Source organism: Prenolepis imparis, unplaced genomic scaffold (genome assembly GCF_030444845.1).
Source record: "Prenolepis imparis isolate NDT839.2.m4 unplaced genomic scaffold, iyPreImpa1.0 SCAF_2, whole genome shotgun sequence".
Taxonomy (NCBI): Eukaryota; Metazoa; Arthropoda; class Insecta; order Hymenoptera; family Formicidae; genus Prenolepis; species Prenolepis imparis.
The window spans coordinates 7026902-7048076 of record NW_028141160.1 but is presented as its reverse complement, the minus strand read 5'-3'; the positions used below and the strand labels follow the sequence as shown (position 1 = coordinate 7048076).

Genomic DNA, 21175 nt, shown 5'->3' with positions numbered 1-21175 from the left:
ATGGCGAGCCCACAAAAGCGTTCATTCAACAATCTGACCGTGTCACCTATGTATACAATTACCGGTGTACGAGTGCCGCCTCTCTGTGGGGGGAAGAGAAATCAAGCCGCGGTCAGTTCACCATCGAAACGCGCGCGAGAAGACAATGGGCTCCCATAACGAGCATAAACTCCGTCAATGAGAGATCTGGGGGGTGAAAGGGGAGAGATGCGAGGGCCTCTTTCAATGATACACATATGTGCGATCGTGATGGAATAAAATAAATAAATATAAAATCCTTAAATAGCTCGCACACATCGAGTGACGTGTCGAAGTGACGTGTAACCCAAAAGTTTCGCTCGAACCGAAAGGTCGCGAACCGAACGACAAACACAACGCGACACAACCCCCCGTCGACATCCGCCGGTGATCCAAAACGCATATTCGCCGCTTCCGGGAGCTGCATCCTGCCTTCCTCCCGCGTTATTTCCAGCCGGCCGGGATATAGCGACTATTCCCCCTCCGCTCCTCAACCCCGCCGCCCTAAACTCCCGTCATCCCTCATCACAGCTAGGCATTCTCTTTCTCTCTCTCTCTCTCTCTCTCTCTCTCTCTGCTTCTCTCCCCCGTCTGCCTCCGCGTCTGTCCGTCTCCGTTCGCAGGGGGTGCAATCAATAAGACATTCGTGACGCGACGGTTATGGCTGACGGGGACATGAGCACGGGGGCCAACGGCTAGCCCCATGAATATCTTTCGATAGATTGCACATCATCCTCGTTCGCCCCCGATCCGGCGAGGGGTGATCCGTCGGGGCAGAAGACACTACAGGAGGGTGGATGGCCGATGCGTAGCCACGCGTCCACTGCGGTTAACTTCCCGCCCTTTCCCTCTTTATCTCTCTCTCTTTCTCTCGGATAGGAAAAAAGGGCGCAAAAGAGAGAGAAAGACAAATCGTTGTTATAAGTCAGAGATTCAGCGCAGAGAAATTTTAATAGATAAATATAACGCAATAGATAAACAAATATATACAGGATGGTCTCAGACTTACCGGACCATCCGTTAATGATAGATTCTTGGGATTATTTGGAAATGATTTTTCTTTAGTGAAAATATTGAGGCACAGGAAATAAAATATTAACGAAAGTATTTTTCAGTTAATTTTAAGTCGAATTTAATTTAATAGAATTTTAATTAAAGGCAAACTTGGGAGCTTATAAAATATGATGATCTCCCTCGACATTTTCGTTGAGTAAAAATCCTCTCCAAATAATCTCGAGATTAACGAGTGGTCCGATAAGTCTGGGACATCTTGTATAAATAAAAAGAATAGATTGCGATGAGACGTAAACGTACGTTTTCTTTTTCTCCATTCGTCGTGCGGACAAATTTCTTATACTCGAACAGAGAAACGAGACGCCATCGTTGCGAACTTTATTTCGTCGCGTACTTTACGTCTTTCTTTCCGACACACCGCGCGTGTGAGGGTAGACGTACGAAAGGTTTTCGTGTGAAACTTGTCCTCGTTAATCGCCCGACAGCGAGACAGAGAAGAAGAAAAAAAAAACTCTCAGTGCCTCTCTATCTGGTTGACAGTTGCTCGCCGCTTAAATTACCAGCTCCACCTTCCTTTACCCCCCTCACTGTTCCTCTCTCTCTCTCGCTCTTTTTCACTTCCTCCGTCCATTTTGAAAAGAGCCACCTCCTCTCCCTCCCCATCCTTCTTCTCGCCCGACACCACGTTAGGTTCATCCTTCTTCTCGCCGCGTCTGTCACACAGCCGCAGCCGAGTTTTCGGACTGATTAGCATTTTTTTCCTTCTTCACGCTTCCACCGTGACCCGATGACGCCCGTGGCCGGACAATGAGGCTACTTATTTATTTAAATACCGGGTATCCTGTCCTTTCACGCGAAGATTTATGCACGCCGACGAGCTAATTGCCGGCCCATTATCCGGATAATGATATTCCGTCGCGTAATGACGACGACGCATCGCCCTTCCCTCCCCCTCGCTCTCTTCTTACTTCACTACTCCGCTTCGTCTTCCTCTGCTTCATGCACTATCGCTCTATCTCCTTCTCCTCTCGTCTCCTTCTCTCCGCGGCCGACAAAAGACGCATCGTTGACGGAATATTCGATCGCGCTAATAAGCGAGAAACGCGCGAGATGGGAACTCCAACCTCGCATGGTCGGAGTGTGGAAGAACACTCGGGAATACATATGCGCGACCTCGGCAACGCGAATTGCGACGAAACGCCAGGTTGATGAGAGACGCTAATTTGTTGTCTCACCTTGAACGCAGTGTTCGACACGTATGATATTTATTAACGTCGACTCTGGTGCGCAAAGTGCGCGAATTCATCCTTCTTTCTTGAAACGCTCATTTTTATTTATTATTTTTATTTTATTTTTATTTTATTTTTATTTTTTTATTATTTTTATTTTTCGATATAATTTCCTTCTATCCTTTATCAAGTCGCTCGCAGTTAATAAATTAATCCTAAGATATTCGAACAATTTTATTACTCTCTTGTCATGAGAAAATAATTACATCTAATTTCGAAAACCTTCGCACATAAAATGATTGCGTCGATATTAACGTGCAATTTTGCAAATTGCGAATTTGCGAGTGCATTCAAAAGATCGGGAGGTGGTATTATTAGTTCGGCAGTGAAATCGACGTCCCACAGCCTCTATATCTCTCTCTCTCTTGTCGAAATTCAAATTTAACGTCGGATTAATATTAATCCGCGGTTTGCGGCGTAGCAGTCACGAACTTTCTCGAGCGCGAAGAATCGCCGGGCTGGGATAAGGCAACGATATGCGAGGCTGATTAGCATTTCGTATTTAAAAAAAAAAAAGAAAAAAAAAACCTGATAGCTCTCTGGAGTTTCCCCGCGACCATAAGAACGAGGGCCAGAGGAGAATCCTATTTAAAAAGTTTGATTAAGAGTGCCGGCGCACCATTATTCTCATGTTAATTGTGCACCCGAAGACGCGCTGCAAAATATACGTCAAAATGAAAAAACGATGTCGTGACCCCCTGCATCGGTTCCACGATTCTCTTCGATGATAATATACGTTTTGTTTCTTTCTAACTCTCTGGAACGTAATAGTCAGTTTTAAACGTCTCTCACTATCCAAGTATGATGATTATGATTTCGTAAAAAAAATTATGCATATTTTAACTTTTCAGAGAATTAACACAACCTTATATATATATTTATTTATTTATATTTTATTACTTATTTCTTATTTATTTACTTATATATTTAATATTATATTATATTAAATATATTTATATATTTAATTATATTTATAATTATATTAAATATATTTAATTATAATTATATATGATATATATATATATATATATATAATTATAATTAATATAAATGTATAAATATATAATATAATATCAAATATATATGTAAGATATTTAATTCTCTGAAAAAAGTTAAAATTAAAATTGGATAAAGAAGCAATCTCTGCACCGATATGCTATATGACGAGCGTGATATAGTTACGATAATTTTTAGTAAGCCATCAACGAAATCATATGCATCAGTTCCCGGCTAAAATCCACATTTCCTACGACGATATCGTGCGTGATACGGAAATGGGGGGCGCACAGTTCCCCACAGTTCTTCTCGATTTTTAGGGAAGTGAAACCTTGAACGCTCAGATACACGTCTTTATGTAGGCTCTTTTTAGACCAGCAGAATACATATTTTTTTTAATGTGTCTTAAATGATAATAAATCACGACGCGTGTGTACGAATATTAATAAAAGAGAAATTATTAAAAAATTAAGTAAAATAGCTCGAGTTTCAAGAATAATAATCCAATTTCCAGGATTAAACAAGCAAGTGAGACAAGTTCATAATTACAAATGTGTAGAAATGATTTAAATCGAGCCTTCATAGCAAACTTTTACAAATAATTCCGATTGATATCGCGTAATACCTTAAATTAGATCCTCGTAAGATTGAAACGATCCTCAGATACGAGTGTATCGTATGTAAAAGTCACTCTCTCTCTTTTCACTCGTTCTTCCATTCATTTAATATATCCTCGCAGATGATATAAATCACGCGTCACATACATCATCGCGGGGTATCAGCGAAGGGTAGCAACAGCAAGTAAAAAGTAACTGAGGACCCGGGTGAGCGACAAACCGACGATTTATCCAGTTACATTGGGGGAGAGTTATTCATTTTTTTCTCCTTCACATATATATTTTGTACTTCTCGCTCGCCATCTCTCATCCGTGTCGCGACTTTGTCGTATACGCGGTTAGCTTCGCGAGAAAATGTATTAATGCTACTTAAAATAGCATAGATATAGATGTCAGATTTAATCGTGTAAAAAAAAAAAAAAATAAATAAAGACATGTGTTTCTTGACATGTATAATTATTAACATGTATGAATTATTGAAGAGTTAAATCGATATAATAATATTGCAATTCGTATAAATATTTATAAAGAAAAACTCTAGAGGGAGAAGCATGGAGTAGATTATTTTACAATCATCTACGATTTTTGCAGACATACACAAAATAAAGAGAATGTGATATTTAATTATAATATAACGTAAAAAAATACGTATGATTGATAGAATAATTTTTGGACCGAGGGAAGTTTCACCTTATTCTCTCGTCATATAGCCCGCGACTCGTTATCAACGAATTTCTACTCTTTGTTGCCTATATTTACTTTTTACTCGTCACCTCACACTCTTCATCATCCGAGGGGACAGTTCGGCCTCTCGACACAAAATTCTATCTATTTAAAACTAACATGTCATATCCATAGATAAAGACTGTCCCGGGGGGTGGCGTCAATTATTTCATCGCAATGTTCGAGTTTAGGCAAGCATTACTTCATAAAAAAGTACCGGACATTCGACAGAATATGTTATTTCATCCGTTTCTTATGAGAGCTTACGCATTATGATGCCTATCTCATGTACAGCATTAAACGATGTTGAAATAAATCAAACTATTTTTAATCTCTTCTGTTTATAAATTTGTAAAGCAGTTTTCCTTACAATAAAATAATTGAATTTTTTTAAGATTTAATTTTTATATTTAATTAATTTTTATATTTAATTTTTTTAAGATAAAAAAATTGTTTTTAAATTTAATTAATGTGATTAAATAGGGGTATTTTTATTATGAAACTTTTGTATAAAATATTGTTTGAAATCTCAAATGCTTTTCGAGCTACATAATAAAGAATGATTTCACCCTTTAGAATCGTTTTTGGACAGAAAATTTATAAATTCATCAATTTATCCCCCCTTTATGTGTGTGCAAAGTTTCATGAAAATTGGAATTTTACCTCGTAAGCCGTCTCCTTCAATTTTTTGTCCCGTGTTTTTCGAAGTAAAGAAAATGAACTCGTATATCGGACAATCGGAAGCTAAATAACGACTAATCTTGTCTCCCGTCGAGCTCATCGATATCATCGTAAACACGACGGGATCCTGTCATTATCGATGCCTGTTGCACGCCGCTGTTGCACCCTACGGACACCCGTACACGATCTCCAATTTCCCGAGGATCAAGAGTCAAGGTCGTCGATTCTCTCACGAACCACCGAGGATCCGCTCTTTCCCCTCTCTAGCGTCATCGGGATCAAACGCGATAGCGCTTTTATTGGAGCACCGTACAAATCGGACCAAGAGATTCTCACGCGGTCTTAACAGTTAGTTGACCGCCGAAGCAAACAGAATAAGAGAAAGAGAGAGGGAAGAGAGATTAATCGCTGACGAACGTCGTCCAACGATCCCTGGTAATCATGTATCATTGCGCAAGTCTAACCGAGTCGTCCATAAGCAACAACAATGTCGGATTTGTGAACCATCACGAGACAATGAAGGGAAAACGGGCGGGAAATGCGGGAAGATTGTTGTCGCGCGGAAACAAGAAGTCACCGCGCGCTTTTGCGCGCGCGGACACCCGGTATTACCGTTGATCGGGTCCCTCATTACTCGTGGTATGCGCCGGGGGTACGTATCCCATTCGCCGCTCGCCTCCATTGTTCGCCGATCCGCCCAGGAACCATTGTGCCCCCGCGGCAAAGGGGGGAAGGGTAATAACGCGGCGCCTTGTTCGTCGATTAGGCGACACAATCGCCGCCGCCCGGGCTTTTCTTTAATTGGATTACGGCTCGCACGACGAGTGCGCCGCGCCCGGGTTGCGCGACTCGCGCGCGATCGTTGAAAAATCACCCCCCCCCCCCCCGAGCCCCCTTCCCGCAAATCCTCGTGAGAAGTCGCGGACCAGAGGTCCGCGCCTTTTGTCGGGATTAAACGCGAAGACGAGGCGAAGATGTGGGACGTATGTAGGTCTATCTCTTTTGAGGCATTCAAGGATCACCCCCGAAGAATTCGAAGGGATGAAATTCGACGGTGGGGGTTTGGAAATCGTGTATCCAGTACCTTGGGTCGCAAAGTTATTTTTAAAAAAAGTAGTCCAAATACAAGATATCCCTTAAAATTACACTTGAAAAATAAACAGAACTACATAAATTGGAACAAGGAAATATGTCATCACAAGCTTCGTAAGCATCTTATCGTGCCTGATAATCTCCGGGCGTCCTGAGAGATGCGAGATATCGTGGAGACCGGGGGGTTTGAAACAGAGGGCAGTGTCGGAGGATGTGCGTGGGTGGTTGTTCGAGGCTGCGTGAGAAGAATGAATATACAGAGTACGGACCGAGCGGTAAGACAGAGAGAATTGCAGTTGGGCGCAAAGGAGAGGAGAAGAAATGAGTTAGAAGGAGATGGGCCGAGAGGAGGGAGCCGATGAGAGAATGCGTGGAACGGGAAAAAGAACTCAGAGGGGAAGAGCAAGAGGGAGAACGGGAGAAAACAAGACAGAGAGAGACAGAGAGAGACGGAGAGGGACGGTGACTTGGGCAGTGCGTATCGATCTGGCTGTGTTACGTGCGTGCCGGAGGTTGGGGTCCTAGCGTGGACCAATCGGAGGGCTACTCCTCTCTCTCTCACTCTGCCTCTTCTCTGTTTCTCTCATCTCCTCTCTCCCTCCCCCTTCCCTCTTGCCACTCTCTCTCACTCTCTTCGTCTCTCTCGATCATCTACTACGTTGTCGCTCGTCCTCCCACTCGCTTCTTCCTACGTCTATCTCGACACGCACAGGTCCGCACGCAGCAAGCTGGCAGGCAAGCACGCACGTACATATATACACGCACAGCACCCACAGGCAACATGTATATACCTACCTGCCTGCCTGCCTGCCTGATTACGTCGACTGATAACGCTATGCGGCCATTTCGGCACAATGAAATGGCGGATGACCGCGGGGGCCACCACATTGCCGATGCCGAAATCGGCCGATCGAATGATCGCAAGCTATATTAATGCATCGCTAATTTAAAAAGCACCTCGCAAATGAATCCTACAATACGTCATGTCAACCTAATAATTTTTTTATTCTGTGTCACTTGGATATTATAAATATTTTTCTGTCAAGTATTAATTCAAGTATGCTCCCTTGAATCTGAAAATTTCCAAGAAACTCCTAATTAGTCTTATAAGCTGTGAAAATACATGAAAATTGTGAAATTAAACACATTCTATAGATCGAGAGAGTTTAGATGTCAAGGTGAAATTTTGAACATTTGAATTACGTTGACCGAAATAATTTCCCCTTTTAAACTAAAAGCGCCTCGAACCACGTTCGAAGAGATGGACAAACGATCGACATGGTATATATACGTCACGTATATATTATATAGCCAGGCACGTTTCGTATTTACCTGCTTGATTACGCCGAACGCCCGATGATAGGGCGACGCCGACACAATGAAATGGCGGACTGGTGATCGCTGCCACGACGTAGGCTATACCGGATATCGTCGAGACAGCCCGGTATCCGGATGCAAGGTCATTTCTGAATCGATACGTTAATGTAATCCACGTGTCCGCGATACGATACGGCCTACTTTATGCGCAAGAGAGCGTTAAACAAACTAATGTGCTAAGTAATACGGCGATAATTTCCGGCGAGACTGTTCCCCCGAATCGATACGTTCCGCTCGTGTATAAAGTCTACTTTATACTTGCTGTTATACATAAGGTGTGTATTAAACATAAAATATTATTTGTTTAATTGCATTATAAAAATAATCGCCAGTTTCGCCATAAATATAAATGTGAGCTCAATCTTGAAAGATTCTCCAGCGCGATGATTAATTAATTAGATCGGAAAAATCGCAGCTACACGGATAATAATTATTTTCTAGAGCGAAACGTCAACTTAAATTGCGATCGAGACTACCCCAATTTAACTATAGTACAATCGACGAAATCTGATTGTAATACATATGTTGGTTAACGGCTCGAGCTCCTGCAGAGCTAGTTAGAGGAGGGGAGGAGGGAGGGGGACACATCTGGCCCCTATTGTTTGATAAATACCTATCCCGTAACTATGCGAGATATATACAAACCCGACTCTGTTCATTTTGTACGGCGATTCCGCAGCCACTTTATTAACCCGCGCGAGTGTTCCACCCCCATCCCTCCCCTTCCAGTGAAAAATCGTGCCGTTGTTCGCGCGTTGATATTAATACGATATTAGCAAAACGCGGGCGTGTTACTTTGCGCAGCCTAACAATAAATATTGTTTCGCGCGGAGATTTGTTTTTGGGAACAATGCGAGCCGCAAAGGTTCATGAAAAGTTCATGAATATTTTCACGAAACGGTTCTTACGAAGAGAGCGAAAGAGAGAGAATTTGTTGCATAATAAATAACTTTTTTTTTTTTTTTTTTCGGAAAATTCTCTACCAAGTGACTGTATTTAGCGAATACATGTGACGTGGATGTGAAAAAATTACAGAAAAGTAGACTAAAATATATATCGCATTGACAGTTTATGGGTTCTCCCCCCGCTATTCATTTATCAGATTTGTTCCATGGAATTTAGCACATCATTGATCCTATACGGTAATCGGTCGCTAATAAATCTTCGTCGCGCGTACACGTGACACTAAATGTCATGTCGTCCGGATATCAGTCACATTCAGAAAATATTGCGCGAACCGTTTCGCCCGTTACATAACGATCCCGTGTTCCTTTTTTAATTTACGCCGAATCCCCGATCGATTCGAAAATTTATTCGACAATGAGAGAGAGAGAGAGAGAGAGAGAGAGAGTCAAGTTTCGTTGATTAATCGTGTCTTTATTGCGCCTTCCTAAAGAGAAATGTTAATTTTATTTCCGGAAAAAAATCCAAGTTTCGATCGTGAAAAAAAAAAATCGCGAGAGAAGAGAAAAGAAGATGCGAGACAGTTTACACCGGGGTGTCCTCTCATTGAACTCTGTCAATCCCGAGTATTTTACTCGGATGAGAATTTGGTCGGCCGTGAATCCCCCCTCCTCCTCCCCCTTTCCCCCTCCCCGAAAACGCGATATACCGACGATTAACGAGAAAATTCGATGAAATCGTAAATTCGTTCGTTCGTGCTTCTCGCCCTCCCAACCCCCTCGTCGCCCACCAGTCGCTCGAATAAATGGCTGACTGTATTTTCGCGCACGCACACACATATATATACAACGCAGGAGAGAGAAAATATCTGGCATGGTGCGCCCAACACACCACCCGGGAGCAGTAAAATTTGCTAAACGATGTAAATAATGGATGGGAACAGTTGGACAGTTTTCAGTTATTTTCCTCGCGCGGGCATAATTCAACCGAAATTTATTGCCGCTGCTCAATTACGCAAAATATTGTCAAAAAACGCGGTGACCAGACCCACCCTCTCTCTCTCTCTCTCTCTATTGTATCATTTCGTTAAAAGCGCCCGAGAGAGCTCTCTCGCATCGTGGATCGCGAACTTCTCATTCGCGTGTTCCGATCGTGCTCTATACTCTGTATTTCGCGAACACACATACAAGGGAGAGAATGCATCTCCCGCTTAATTGCCGTTAATTATCGCCCGTGTAACAATACGTCACCCCTCGCGGTGGTCTACCTCTCTATCTAAAGATGTAGTCAAACGTGATGCGTTAATATGTGTGTTGCCGCAAGATATGTATATACATATATATGCTTTTTGCAATATATATTGTATATGTTTTTCGTTGTTAAATAAATACTTCGCTTAGCTTGTTTCAGCATTTTTCTTTTTGGACTTTTCAACACAAAGATATAACGAAAATAACGTGTATTTAAAAATGAAAAGGAAGGAAAAGGGTATATGAGAGAAAAAGAAAAAGATGCTTCGGACGCCCAGCTTGACAGTTTTTCGTGCAAAATCATCACGAGAGAAATTCCGGAACCATAGAAACCGGAAAGCCGGCGAGAGAGAGAGAGAGAGAGAGAGAGAGAGAGAAAAAAAACTGCCGGCAAACAAATCCGTCCTGCATTTTTTATCCGCGCAACTTGAACGTAAAACTCACGTTGTGTTATAAAAACGTAGAGCGCTCGAAAAAGAGAGCGAGAGAGAGAGAGAAATATTCGTGAAATGAAAATTCTGCGAACTCGTTATACATTTTCCAGCTTCGTCGTTACATTGAATTTAAACGGATCCCGCAATTTTCGCCCACGCTCGACACACATTTCATTAAAAACCAACGTCTTGTTTCTTTTTCGTCGAATTGTACTTTGAAACTCGTCGAGAGAGGGAAAGAGAGAGAGAGAGACGAGTTTTACGTCTCACTCTCTCTCTCTTTCTACGGATGTATAATAAACGCCCCCTCCCTCTCCCCCTCCGGGGGCCGCATTCGAATCGGCCATTTCGCGTTCGATCGGTCTACCATCTGGAATCTAGAGGGGTAGTAAAGCTTTCCGCACCTTCGATCTCCGCCATTGTTTCTCCGCCGAGAGGGTACTTTGTACGCGCGCGCGATACGAAATCCTGGGGCGAAAATCACGAAAATCCCCGGTCGTCGGCGCCCCTTTTAATCTCCCCGGGTTTCTCTCTCTCGTTGGGTTTTCGCCGGAGAAGCGCGGAGAAGAAGAAGAAGACAGCGGCGAGAGAACTCAACCATCGGCCGACAAGGGTGAGAGCCGGTTTCTCCCAAGGGTGCAAAGGGAAGAGAAGGACGGAGAGAGAAGCCGCGCGAGGGCGGGACGACAGTCAGGGTCTAGAGAGAACGACGATCGCGAGGAAGAGGGAGGGAGGGGGGAAGTGAGGACAGGAGGCGATTTAAAGGGTAGCGAGCGTCTCGACAAAAGCAACCCTCTTAAAGTTCGCCCTACGCTCTGCCTACCAATGCGACTTCGAATCCCGCGAGTCCGCGTGCCAGATTCTCCTGAAAGGAGCGCGTCGAGAGATCGAGAGAGAGAGAGAGAGAGAGAGAGAGAGAGAGAGAGAGAGAGAGAGAGAGAAGGGCCGTGAAGCGAAAACGAGATGCGCGAATATTGATGACAAACGATAAATCAAATAAGTGCGCTTCTAACGATAATTGTGCAATTATGGAGCGAGCAGAGAATTTGATGACAATCAGTTGGAACTGGACGCGATTTATTTATGATGAACAAAAAGTCCTTTTTTGAGAGAAAAAATATTAGATCAAAGTTAATTTTTTACTGATTACAAATATGTATACTTTTATCATGTTATCATGAAACGTCATGGATCGATAAAATAATAAAAGTTTATTATTTTGCAACTAAAATCCATATGGAAGTCAATTGTAGGTGGTAATAACTAAATTGGAAACTATATTCTTATGTAACTTCCGTTTACTGATGAAATAACATTTTTCGACAGAATTTATATTATCGCTGTTGTTGATTTACATCATTTGCGTAATGAGAAAAGACCATTTATAATAAAAATAACATTACAAAAATGTAATATTTGAAGATAATAATGTACTTTTGAAAAACCTCTTTCCAATGGTTACCTTACACAATTAAAAAAAAATTTTTGCTCAAAAAAGAGATTTTTAAGAGACATTTTGGGCGTCGCTCTTTCGAGATAATTATCAGTGAATCGTAAAAATGTTTCTCCTAGTTCCTCGTGCAGCTTCGGACTATTTTTGCCGAGCAAATGATCCACGCTCGGCAGGAAACAACTCTCGGAGGAGCGCCGGGGATGGTATATGTCGTCGGTCTAATCTGGGACGCGGCGCGAGAGCAAACCCTAATCCAGCTTATCCAGAAAGTAATTTTGAGTCCTTTGAAAGAGCCGGGTCCCCCCGCGCGACCGAGTCCCGAAAGAAATCACAACCGCGGAGAGAGAGAGAGAGAGAGAGAGAGAGAGAGAGAGAGAGAGAGAGAGAGAGAGAGAGAGAGAGAGACGGGAGGAGAAGGGACCAGAGACGAGAGGGGACCGGAAGTTGGTGGAGGCCGCGCGAAACCCCCGTGTGACTCCCACAGGGCGCCGATTACTCGAGAGGAGAAAGAAGAAAGAAGAAGTAGCAGAAGAAGAACCGGCGAGGACACGAAACTTTCCCTCGTTCGTGGGATTCTGGTTATCAGCGCGCGCATCTCGCTCCTGCTGGTACCTCTTGATTCCGCTCAAGAAAATTAGCGAGGGAAAAGGGAGAGAGAGAGAGAGAGAGCGAGAGAGAGCGAGAAAAATCTCGCGGGAGATTTCCGGACCGCGATAAGATGATAGTCTCGGCGAGAGGAAAAAATTAAGCGCCACGAGTGCTTAAACCCTTCTTTGATTTCCACAAGACAACTAGTATACAGAATGTTCCGGACTTATCTTGAAACCGCAGATTTTTTTCCTTTTCTTTAGAGGTAAAACACGATAGCGCGGTTCGTTAAGTGAAATCAATTAATATTGTTTAGAAATTGTTGATCGCTCATATCCTTTCTGACTATGCAAAGTCGCAATAATTTATTTTTGTTTATTTATTTATTCATTTAATATTTTATAATATTATTTTAATTTTATTTCAATATTTAATATTTTAACGATTTGTATTTTAATAATATTTCTGTAATATATTTTCCATTTGTCGCAACTTCTTTTGATATCTGTCATTAAATATCTTAACACTTGAGATATCAAACTTTTGTGAAGATAAATTTCATTTGACATATTAAATGAATAAAATTCTATCATCCTTCGATATCATCTTCTAATTCACGTAAATTCGAATCGCTATCGGTGTATAGATTAGATATTAATGAAGGGGCTGACCTTGAAACAAACGTCATTCATCTTACAATTAGTTTTCGACTTCATTGTCGGCAACTGCAAAGTTGCAAAGTGGGTGATCCAAGATGACATGAAATCAACTCTTCTGTCAATCGAAGCAACTTCAAATGTTAAAAATGTGTCAAACTGTTTTTCCGTCCGTAACAAAATATACAAAAGATATACCCTTCGTAAATCTCCTAAATAAAATTTAATGAGAAAGAACGTTTGATGCCGAGCTGCTATAAAAACAAAGTTCACAATGCAATGTGTGAAAAACATGCAGTTGGTACCAATAAACACTCATACATTGATGAAAGGGAGAAAAATTAGGCATTGACAAAAGGGTTAATTATATGTGACAAAAGAGTTATTTTATTTGAAGCATATTGGGATTTAAAAAAAATTAATTTTATTATTATTATCATTCAAGACACCGGTGATCTTTCAATATTCGACGGTAATATTACCACAAGCCGACACTCGAGACACCGACGTAATTCGCGTAACGTTCTTTACGTAAGTCTAGCCTATCCGATTTCACGGAAAGTCTGCTGAAAAGATGAAATACTAGAGGCTCCTGTTCTACGACGGCGGAATCGAAGAGAGAGACGAGGAATTTTAAGGTGATGCTTTAAGGAAGTGGGTGAGATACGCCAGGAATGCTCACCATCCGATTGATTTGCGGTTATCGACCGGCGAAGATAAATACTACCTGTTTCGTAATAAAATCTGCATGGATAACAATACGTCGCGTAGACAATGATTGACAATGATGATCAGCTGATCTGGCGAAGTAATATATATATATATGTATACATGTGACATTTCTCATGCGCGCCCCATTTAAGTTAATCTGATTGACCAATAATTTACGGCATACCAAAGTCCGCATTAATCACCGAGATTGTTAATCTTTAAGAATTTTTGCGTAAGCAATAAAAAATTATCTGTACATTACACCTTTTGTAATATAATCCGAATAACGAATGCGTGAGTGGAGGATGCCAAACTAATCTGAATCTTATCAACATACTCAATTCAGCAAGATTCTCTCCCAGATAACTTTCGTAATCATGATGAACCTTGGACGAGTAAATCCGATACAATCGACACGATTTTACTTTCTGTACTTTTATCTCTGAGTCATATTAAATTAATGATAATAGAATTGTTTCGATGAGAGTTCGAACGATTCCAACGAGTAAAAAACAGATAAAATAACAAAATATAGCGATGTATTATAAGAAAAAGAAGGAAAAAAATTTAATTCTTTCCATATTAATCGTTTCTTGAATTTTTCTCGATTTTTCTGATTAAAATGATCGAACCTTCAAACACCGGAAATTGATTGAGCTAGACATAGATATTAGGGGTGCAACAAAATTATTTTTAAATTCTTCTATATTTATTTGAATGTTTCGATCCTACCATCCTAAGCATATTAATTAGTAAAAAAAAAACTTTGTCAAAATAATACAGAAAAATTTTTAAATAATTTTGTTCTATCTAATATCTGAGCCTTACTAGCTCTATATTTATATACATACATATAAATAAATTTATATACATAATACAAACTTTTCGACCGCACAAATGGTTCGAATCTATTTTCCAATTAAATAGACATATTTAAATAAAAAAACTGGCAACGTAATGTATTATTCGAAGCGACACGTTGGCCAGCAACAATGAGAATATGAAATCGAAATGGCAAATTATCATCAATCAATGGACCAGGAGGGAGAGACGCGAACCGCGAATGCAAAACGGAGAGAGAGAGAGAGAGAGAGAGAGAGAGAGAGAGAGAGAGAGAGAGAGAGAGAGAGAGCGCATTCTGCACCGGGACATTTTCGAGAATACTCGATGCATTGTCACTCGAGGCTCATCCTTGGTCCTCGGCGATTCGAAACAGCCTCCTCCCGCTACATATGTATGTATACATATAAGTGTATGTTGCACCAGCAGCTCATTACGAGTTTCGCACTCGCGACGTCGATGAATGAATTAATCAAATTAATCAAACGAAGGTGCATACAATTTCCTCACACCTGATCGAACAATTGGACGCAACCGCGTAAAAACATCCTCAGGTCGATTTCCCGATCCTTTATCGTTACCTAACGCGATAAACACAGCAAAGCTCTAGATCTGCATAGTTTACAATATTTCTCGAGAATCTGATAAGAGAGACAAATTCGACGAGATTCTCGCGCACCTTCGGGCAACTTTGAAGAACCGCCGAGTGCATCTCCGCGTATGCACATCACGGATCACCCGGTAGAATTTCCCGCAAGCACGCGTACAGCTATTACCTAACTCTCTCTCTCTCTCTCTTTCTCGCGAGTACATAGGCGGGATAGCCGGTGTCGAGCGCGTATATACTCGGTCCGCAGTTACGTATCTGCGGAAGCCCGCCGCGCCGCGCCGGTTGGTCGGGCCGGATAGGTAGGTATGTAGGTACCGTATTATATACGTAGTGAGGGCTGGAGGGTCCTCACCGCCGCAACATTACGCTGATTGCCTGAATTATCCGCAACCAGCCCGCCTGGTGCTCTCTCCGCTATGTAGAATATATATATATGTATATGTGCGCGCGATTCTACATATGTGTTTGCGCCTCTATGTATCATCTGGGTCTGTATATTATATATATAAATGTATATGTCTGTGTGTGCGCTTATGTACGCATGCACATGAGTCCTATATAGGTATATGTGTGCGCGTGTGCACGCGCGAACCACGCCTTTATGCACGCGTGTATATCGTCACGCTCGTATAGGAGACGGTTCACGTGGAGAAAATTGAAAACGGAGCTGCGCGCGAGCGCGGAAGACGATAGCGTGATATATTCATGAAGGTGGAATAATGAATCGAGACGAGAGAAGCATATATATATATATATATATACACACACACATATATACATGCATTCCTGGCGCAGCATGCGCGTTATCTGCCGTATACCGGCAAACCGCCGCGAATCGATCGCTTTATTTTTCAGCGAGTAGCTCGAGACGTGCGGAGAAAATTCAATTCGCTAATATACTCCGTCGAGGAAGGTTTAACCCCTTTCGTCAATGAACGGGTACCCGAAGCAACTCTTTAAATATACATATACCTATAGGAAAAGAATGTTCAGCAACTGCTATAAAAAAAATTATAACAATGTATCGAAAACAAGCGGTTGGTATCCGGGTACTCGTACATTGATAAAAAGGTGAACAATTATGCATTAATAGAAGGATTAAACATCAACTGCTTCAAATGCAATATTCACTTTAAACGTTTCCTTTTCTCTGAAAAAATATTTTTTTTTTTAACATATTTTTTTATAATTTTTTAATATAATTTTTATAATATTATAATACTGACATAATTTTTTGCTATTAAAACCTTGAAATTTCGCATAAAACTATCTCATTCAAGCTTTAATCACTATCGTACAAGATGTATAATTAAATTAACGTAATAATAATTAAAAAACAGAATATGATATCGCATCAACATTATAAAATATGCATTGCACTCCAACACAATTAATATCCAACAATTAAAGCAGAATGATGAGCTTTGCTCGCTGCACTGTTCTCGTAATATTTACGCTGTTAAAAATGTTAGTAAAAATACAAGCTTCATTAATCGCGAGCAAAAAGTCAATAGATGATACTCTACGGAAGCCAGATGACTCCGTAACAGCAGCCCTAGCCGTGAATTCGTTTTAGTCTTAGCAGAAACTTGCAATGAAATAACGAAGGCGATGCAAGGGCAGACGGAAGGGTTAAGGACGCGTATCATACCGCTTGATTAATTACTTCGCCCGTGCACATTCGTCTATGTCTGTTATATCTGCATCCTGTCTACGGATAGCTCGTATACACACGTGTAATTTGTTAGCTACGTCAGAGAAAGAGAAAGAGAAAGAGAAAGAAAGAGAGAGAGAGAGAGAGAGAGAGAGAGAGAGAGAGAGAGAGAGAGAGAGAGAGAGAACGAAGCAACATTGTTGCAACAAAAGGTTACGCAAAAATTTACGATGGCGGACAAGTTTGAAAACTTATTCGCGATCTCTCTTTTGTGCAAGTTTAAATTATGCAAGTTTTGTCGAAAAAAAGAAATTAAACAGCATTATCGAAATTCATTACAATTGAATACTCGCGAGAATCAACCAGGTCTGATGATGTCTTCGTACAAACATATAATATTTAACGCGAGGATTTAATAAAAAATAAAATGGCTTATTTAATCTGTATTTTTAAAATTTAAATTTCTAAATTGAAAAAAAGCATTTGTCATGTTTGTGATATAAAAGCAAAGAGCTGCCGATTGATCTCTATTTAATCTTAAAATTCGCACATTTATCTTTACACTGCACTTATTAATTTCATTTCACTTTCGTGCACTTTATATCTGCAAAAGATACGTCAGTATTTGAGAAAAACAAAATTTTGATAACTCGACGCCCTTTCAAGTTCTTGCTTATTAATGGTAATGGTTCGAAATAATCGATCGTCATCGTCATATTTATTAATTGTAAAGTTTTTATCAAGTGAAATGTGGACCTTACGTCGAGGCTAGTCGAATACAGATCACAAGATACCAAAGATACGCGTCTTAGCGTTAATTTTTATGATAAGCAACTTGAGTGGGCAAAAAGAATGTTACTCATTTTTCGTGACTAAGTTTACACAATTTTTTAAAGTATATTATATGATAAAATCTATTATATGTTTTATATAAACTTTTATGAGAGAGAAGGAGAGAGAGAGAGAGAGAGAGAGAGAGAGAGAGAGAGAGAGAGAGAGAGAGAGAAAGGGAAAGAGAAAAAGGGAAAGAGAAAAAGGGAAAGAGAAAAAGGGAAAGAGAAAAAGGGAAAGAGAAAAAGGGAAAGAGAAAAAGAGAAAGAAAAAGAGGAAGAGAGAGAGACCACTTATAATAATATATTTTATTTTTACCTTTACAAGAATTTGATTTCAACATTATTAATTTATCATTTCAAAATAAACTTTTACGAGAGAGAGAGAGAGAGAGAGAGAGAGAGAGAGAGAGAGAGAGAGAGAGAAAGGGAAAGAGAAAAAGAGAAAAAGAGAAAGAAAAAGAGGAAAAGAGAGAGACCACTTATAATAATATATTTTATTTTTACCTTTACAAGAATTTGATTTCAACATTATTAATTTATCATTTCAAAATGCACATAAACTAATTAGATAAAACCACAAGAGATAATCACTACACGAAAAAAAATCGCACAAATATTCATCAATTTTATCATTTTATTTTATTGTTCAATATTGGAGTGCAATGCATATTTTATATTGATTCGAGATATCTTTCTTCTTTTTTTAATTATTATTTTCATTGGCATTATATATTACATTAATTTAATTATATATCTTAATAACAAGATGTGATTAAAGATTAAATGAAATATTTTTATGCAAAATTTCAAGATTTTAATAGTAAAAAAATTATGTCAAATCTAAAAATTGATACATATGTACAAATTGCAATATATTAAAATTTGAAAGAAAATCTGCTAAGTCGTTTAATAATATTGTAATTGCGGATAAAATATTTTCGATCATTTCTAAACTCAAAATTAAATATTTTTATAAATTAAATTAAATTAAATCTGTAAAACGATTTATATCTTTACAAAATTGAAAGTTTTGTTTCGATAAAATTTTTACTGAATTGACATGAAAATATTACAATATTACAGATTCTATTTTCTTTAGCGATTACAACTTTAGTTTTATGGGTTTCGATGATTATCTAATTAAAAATCATATACTCAAAAGGTTACCTTATTGCCATATTAATTAATTATATCTTTTATCGCAATAATATATAGTAAATGTATAAGGCATGTTTGATTTAAATCAAATTTAGCGATAAAAGCAGGCAATGATGCAAGGGCTAGTTATAATTCTGCAATCTTTTGCATCACGGTATGTAAAAATTATCGATTTACCGGTTACAATCACGCAAATATTGTTCATAGCTTAAATCTGGCAAAAACTTTTTTGCGAAACTGTGTGACTGATAATCCCCGTTCCCGAACGAGAAAAGCATATCTTCGATAGATTATCATCTGTCCTTGCGTGTTTCGTGATAACGCAATGCATATTTATAAAAGCCGATCCGCCCGAAATTCAGTCAATCACGTATTTTAAACGGATCGGAGAAGTGCTGACAGAACGACAAGTGTTCTCTTCTCTTCAAGTACGCATCGAGTGGACGATAGGCGATGAAGAGTGAGTTTTTAACATTAATTAAGTAAAATATTTAACAAATTTTTTTATAATAAAACTATTAAAGCAAATCGGGAGATATATGTATATGTATTTATACGTTTCATGCTCCGCGGAAGCTTTCTATCTACATTTTTTCGATTTTAATAAAAATCGTTTAATTAAATAATCGCCATTCCATCGACTGACATATGCGACCATTTTTCCTCTCAACGCAGACATATACGTGATCGCCGTTGCCTTTCTGGCATCTTGGAGCGTGTGTACCGCAAATGAAGATCAACAATCTGCTAAGCAGATAAAACCCCAGGATGACATTTTGACAGCATGCCCGTACCCGGATATAAATCCAACGAACATGACGACCAACATCGCGCACGAAAGCGATTGCACCAAGTTCTACAAATGCTTGTTGGGTACAGGAACCGAGCAACAATGTCCCTTGATGATCCCGGGCGATGAAACGAAGAGGCTGCACTACAACAGAGCCCTTCAAGTCTGCGATTGGCCGTGGAATGCCGGTTGCGACTTATGTCCTCCGGAGGAGAATGGCGAATATCCGGACGAATCTCGGATACAGGATCCAGAATCCACAAATTGTAGAGAATATATCATATGCAAATCAAACGGTCGGCAGGAACGGGGTACTTGTAAAAAGGGTACGTGCTTTAGCCGCACATGTCAGGATTGCGTTGTAGATCGCGAGGATGGAAACTGTGGGAATAGACCAACTCCTACGAGACCGTCAACGAAACCGACGACACCTAAGTGTGAAGTCGGAGATCGAAAAGGCCATGAATGCAACTGCGGCAAGTTTTATGAGTGTTCCGATGATGAGGACTGGGAACTTGACGAGTGCGAGGACGGTCTACATTTCAGTCCCTCAACGTGGGAGTGCACGACACCGGATAAAGCCAAATGCAAGTTATTGCTAAAAAAATAGAAGACCCGGCGAGATTATCCGCAAAGTCCATTCCCAAAAATATAATGAATGACATCACACGAGTGCGCAAATTAGTTTACAGGTCACGATAATGAAAGATCCATTGTTTTTGGGAATTCTTTTTCGACGGAGAAATAAATATAGAGATGTAACCACTCGGCAAATGTAAAATAAACAAATGTAATAATATCACTGAGATAATTAGACGTAGGCCATCATCAATCTCGGCAGCATACATAGTTGAAGGTAGAATGAAGAGTACACGAAGAGCAAATTTTACGTATGCTTATGCCAAAACTATATATTATTATATTTGCAAGAGTAGATTAGTTTCCTAAAATATTTTAATAAAACTGTTAATATAAGATCTCGTTTCGATTTATTTTATTGTCTTGTTTGCCAATACAAACCTTTGACATATATACATATTTATAATATTAAAATATATATTAAATAAATATATATAAAATATATATAAAATTTAATACATTAGAATTGCTTTACCATATATCCAATTCAGATAAAAAATTTATGATAAAGACAATCTTATACGATAATCTGCGGCACATATATAAAAATAAGCAAAGATTCCAATCTCATTTCTAGCAATATAATCGCAATACCAGCACATTATAGAGCGTTACGCTATCGATAAAAATCGATTCGCGCAGATTGTAAAAAAATAAATCAAAATTATCACTCGGAACATTCCCTAGATTGATTTTTTCCGGCCCCACCGCGAATATCTTATCGCTACACATCTAGCTAAATCGTAAGTATTTGCCTACCGCTAAAAGATAACGAGAAAGAAGCTGCCAGAGAGATACCGGGGCGGCATTTCGAGATTCCGGGTGACACAGTGACACGGGAGCCTATCA

At 39.7% G+C, this 21175-nt stretch overlaps 2 protein-coding genes across 2 annotated transcripts in view; one reads left to right on the top strand and one right to left on the bottom strand.

Moving 5' to 3' along the window:
- Positions 1 to 21175, bottom strand: part of LOC145932903 (uncharacterized) — a 144137-nt gene that overhangs the window by 23255 nt on the left and 99707 nt on the right. The window lies entirely within an intron of this gene.
- On the top strand, positions 19213 to 20601 carry LOC145949058 (uncharacterized). The gene is made up of 2 exons (XM_083058762.1): positions 19213 to 19357; positions 19573 to 20601. The coding sequence occupies exons 1-2, from the start codon at positions 19351 to 19353 to the stop codon at positions 20295 to 20297; spliced, it is 732 nt and encodes a 243-aa protein (XP_082914888.1). The 5' UTR covers positions 19213 to 19350; the 3' UTR covers positions 20298 to 20601.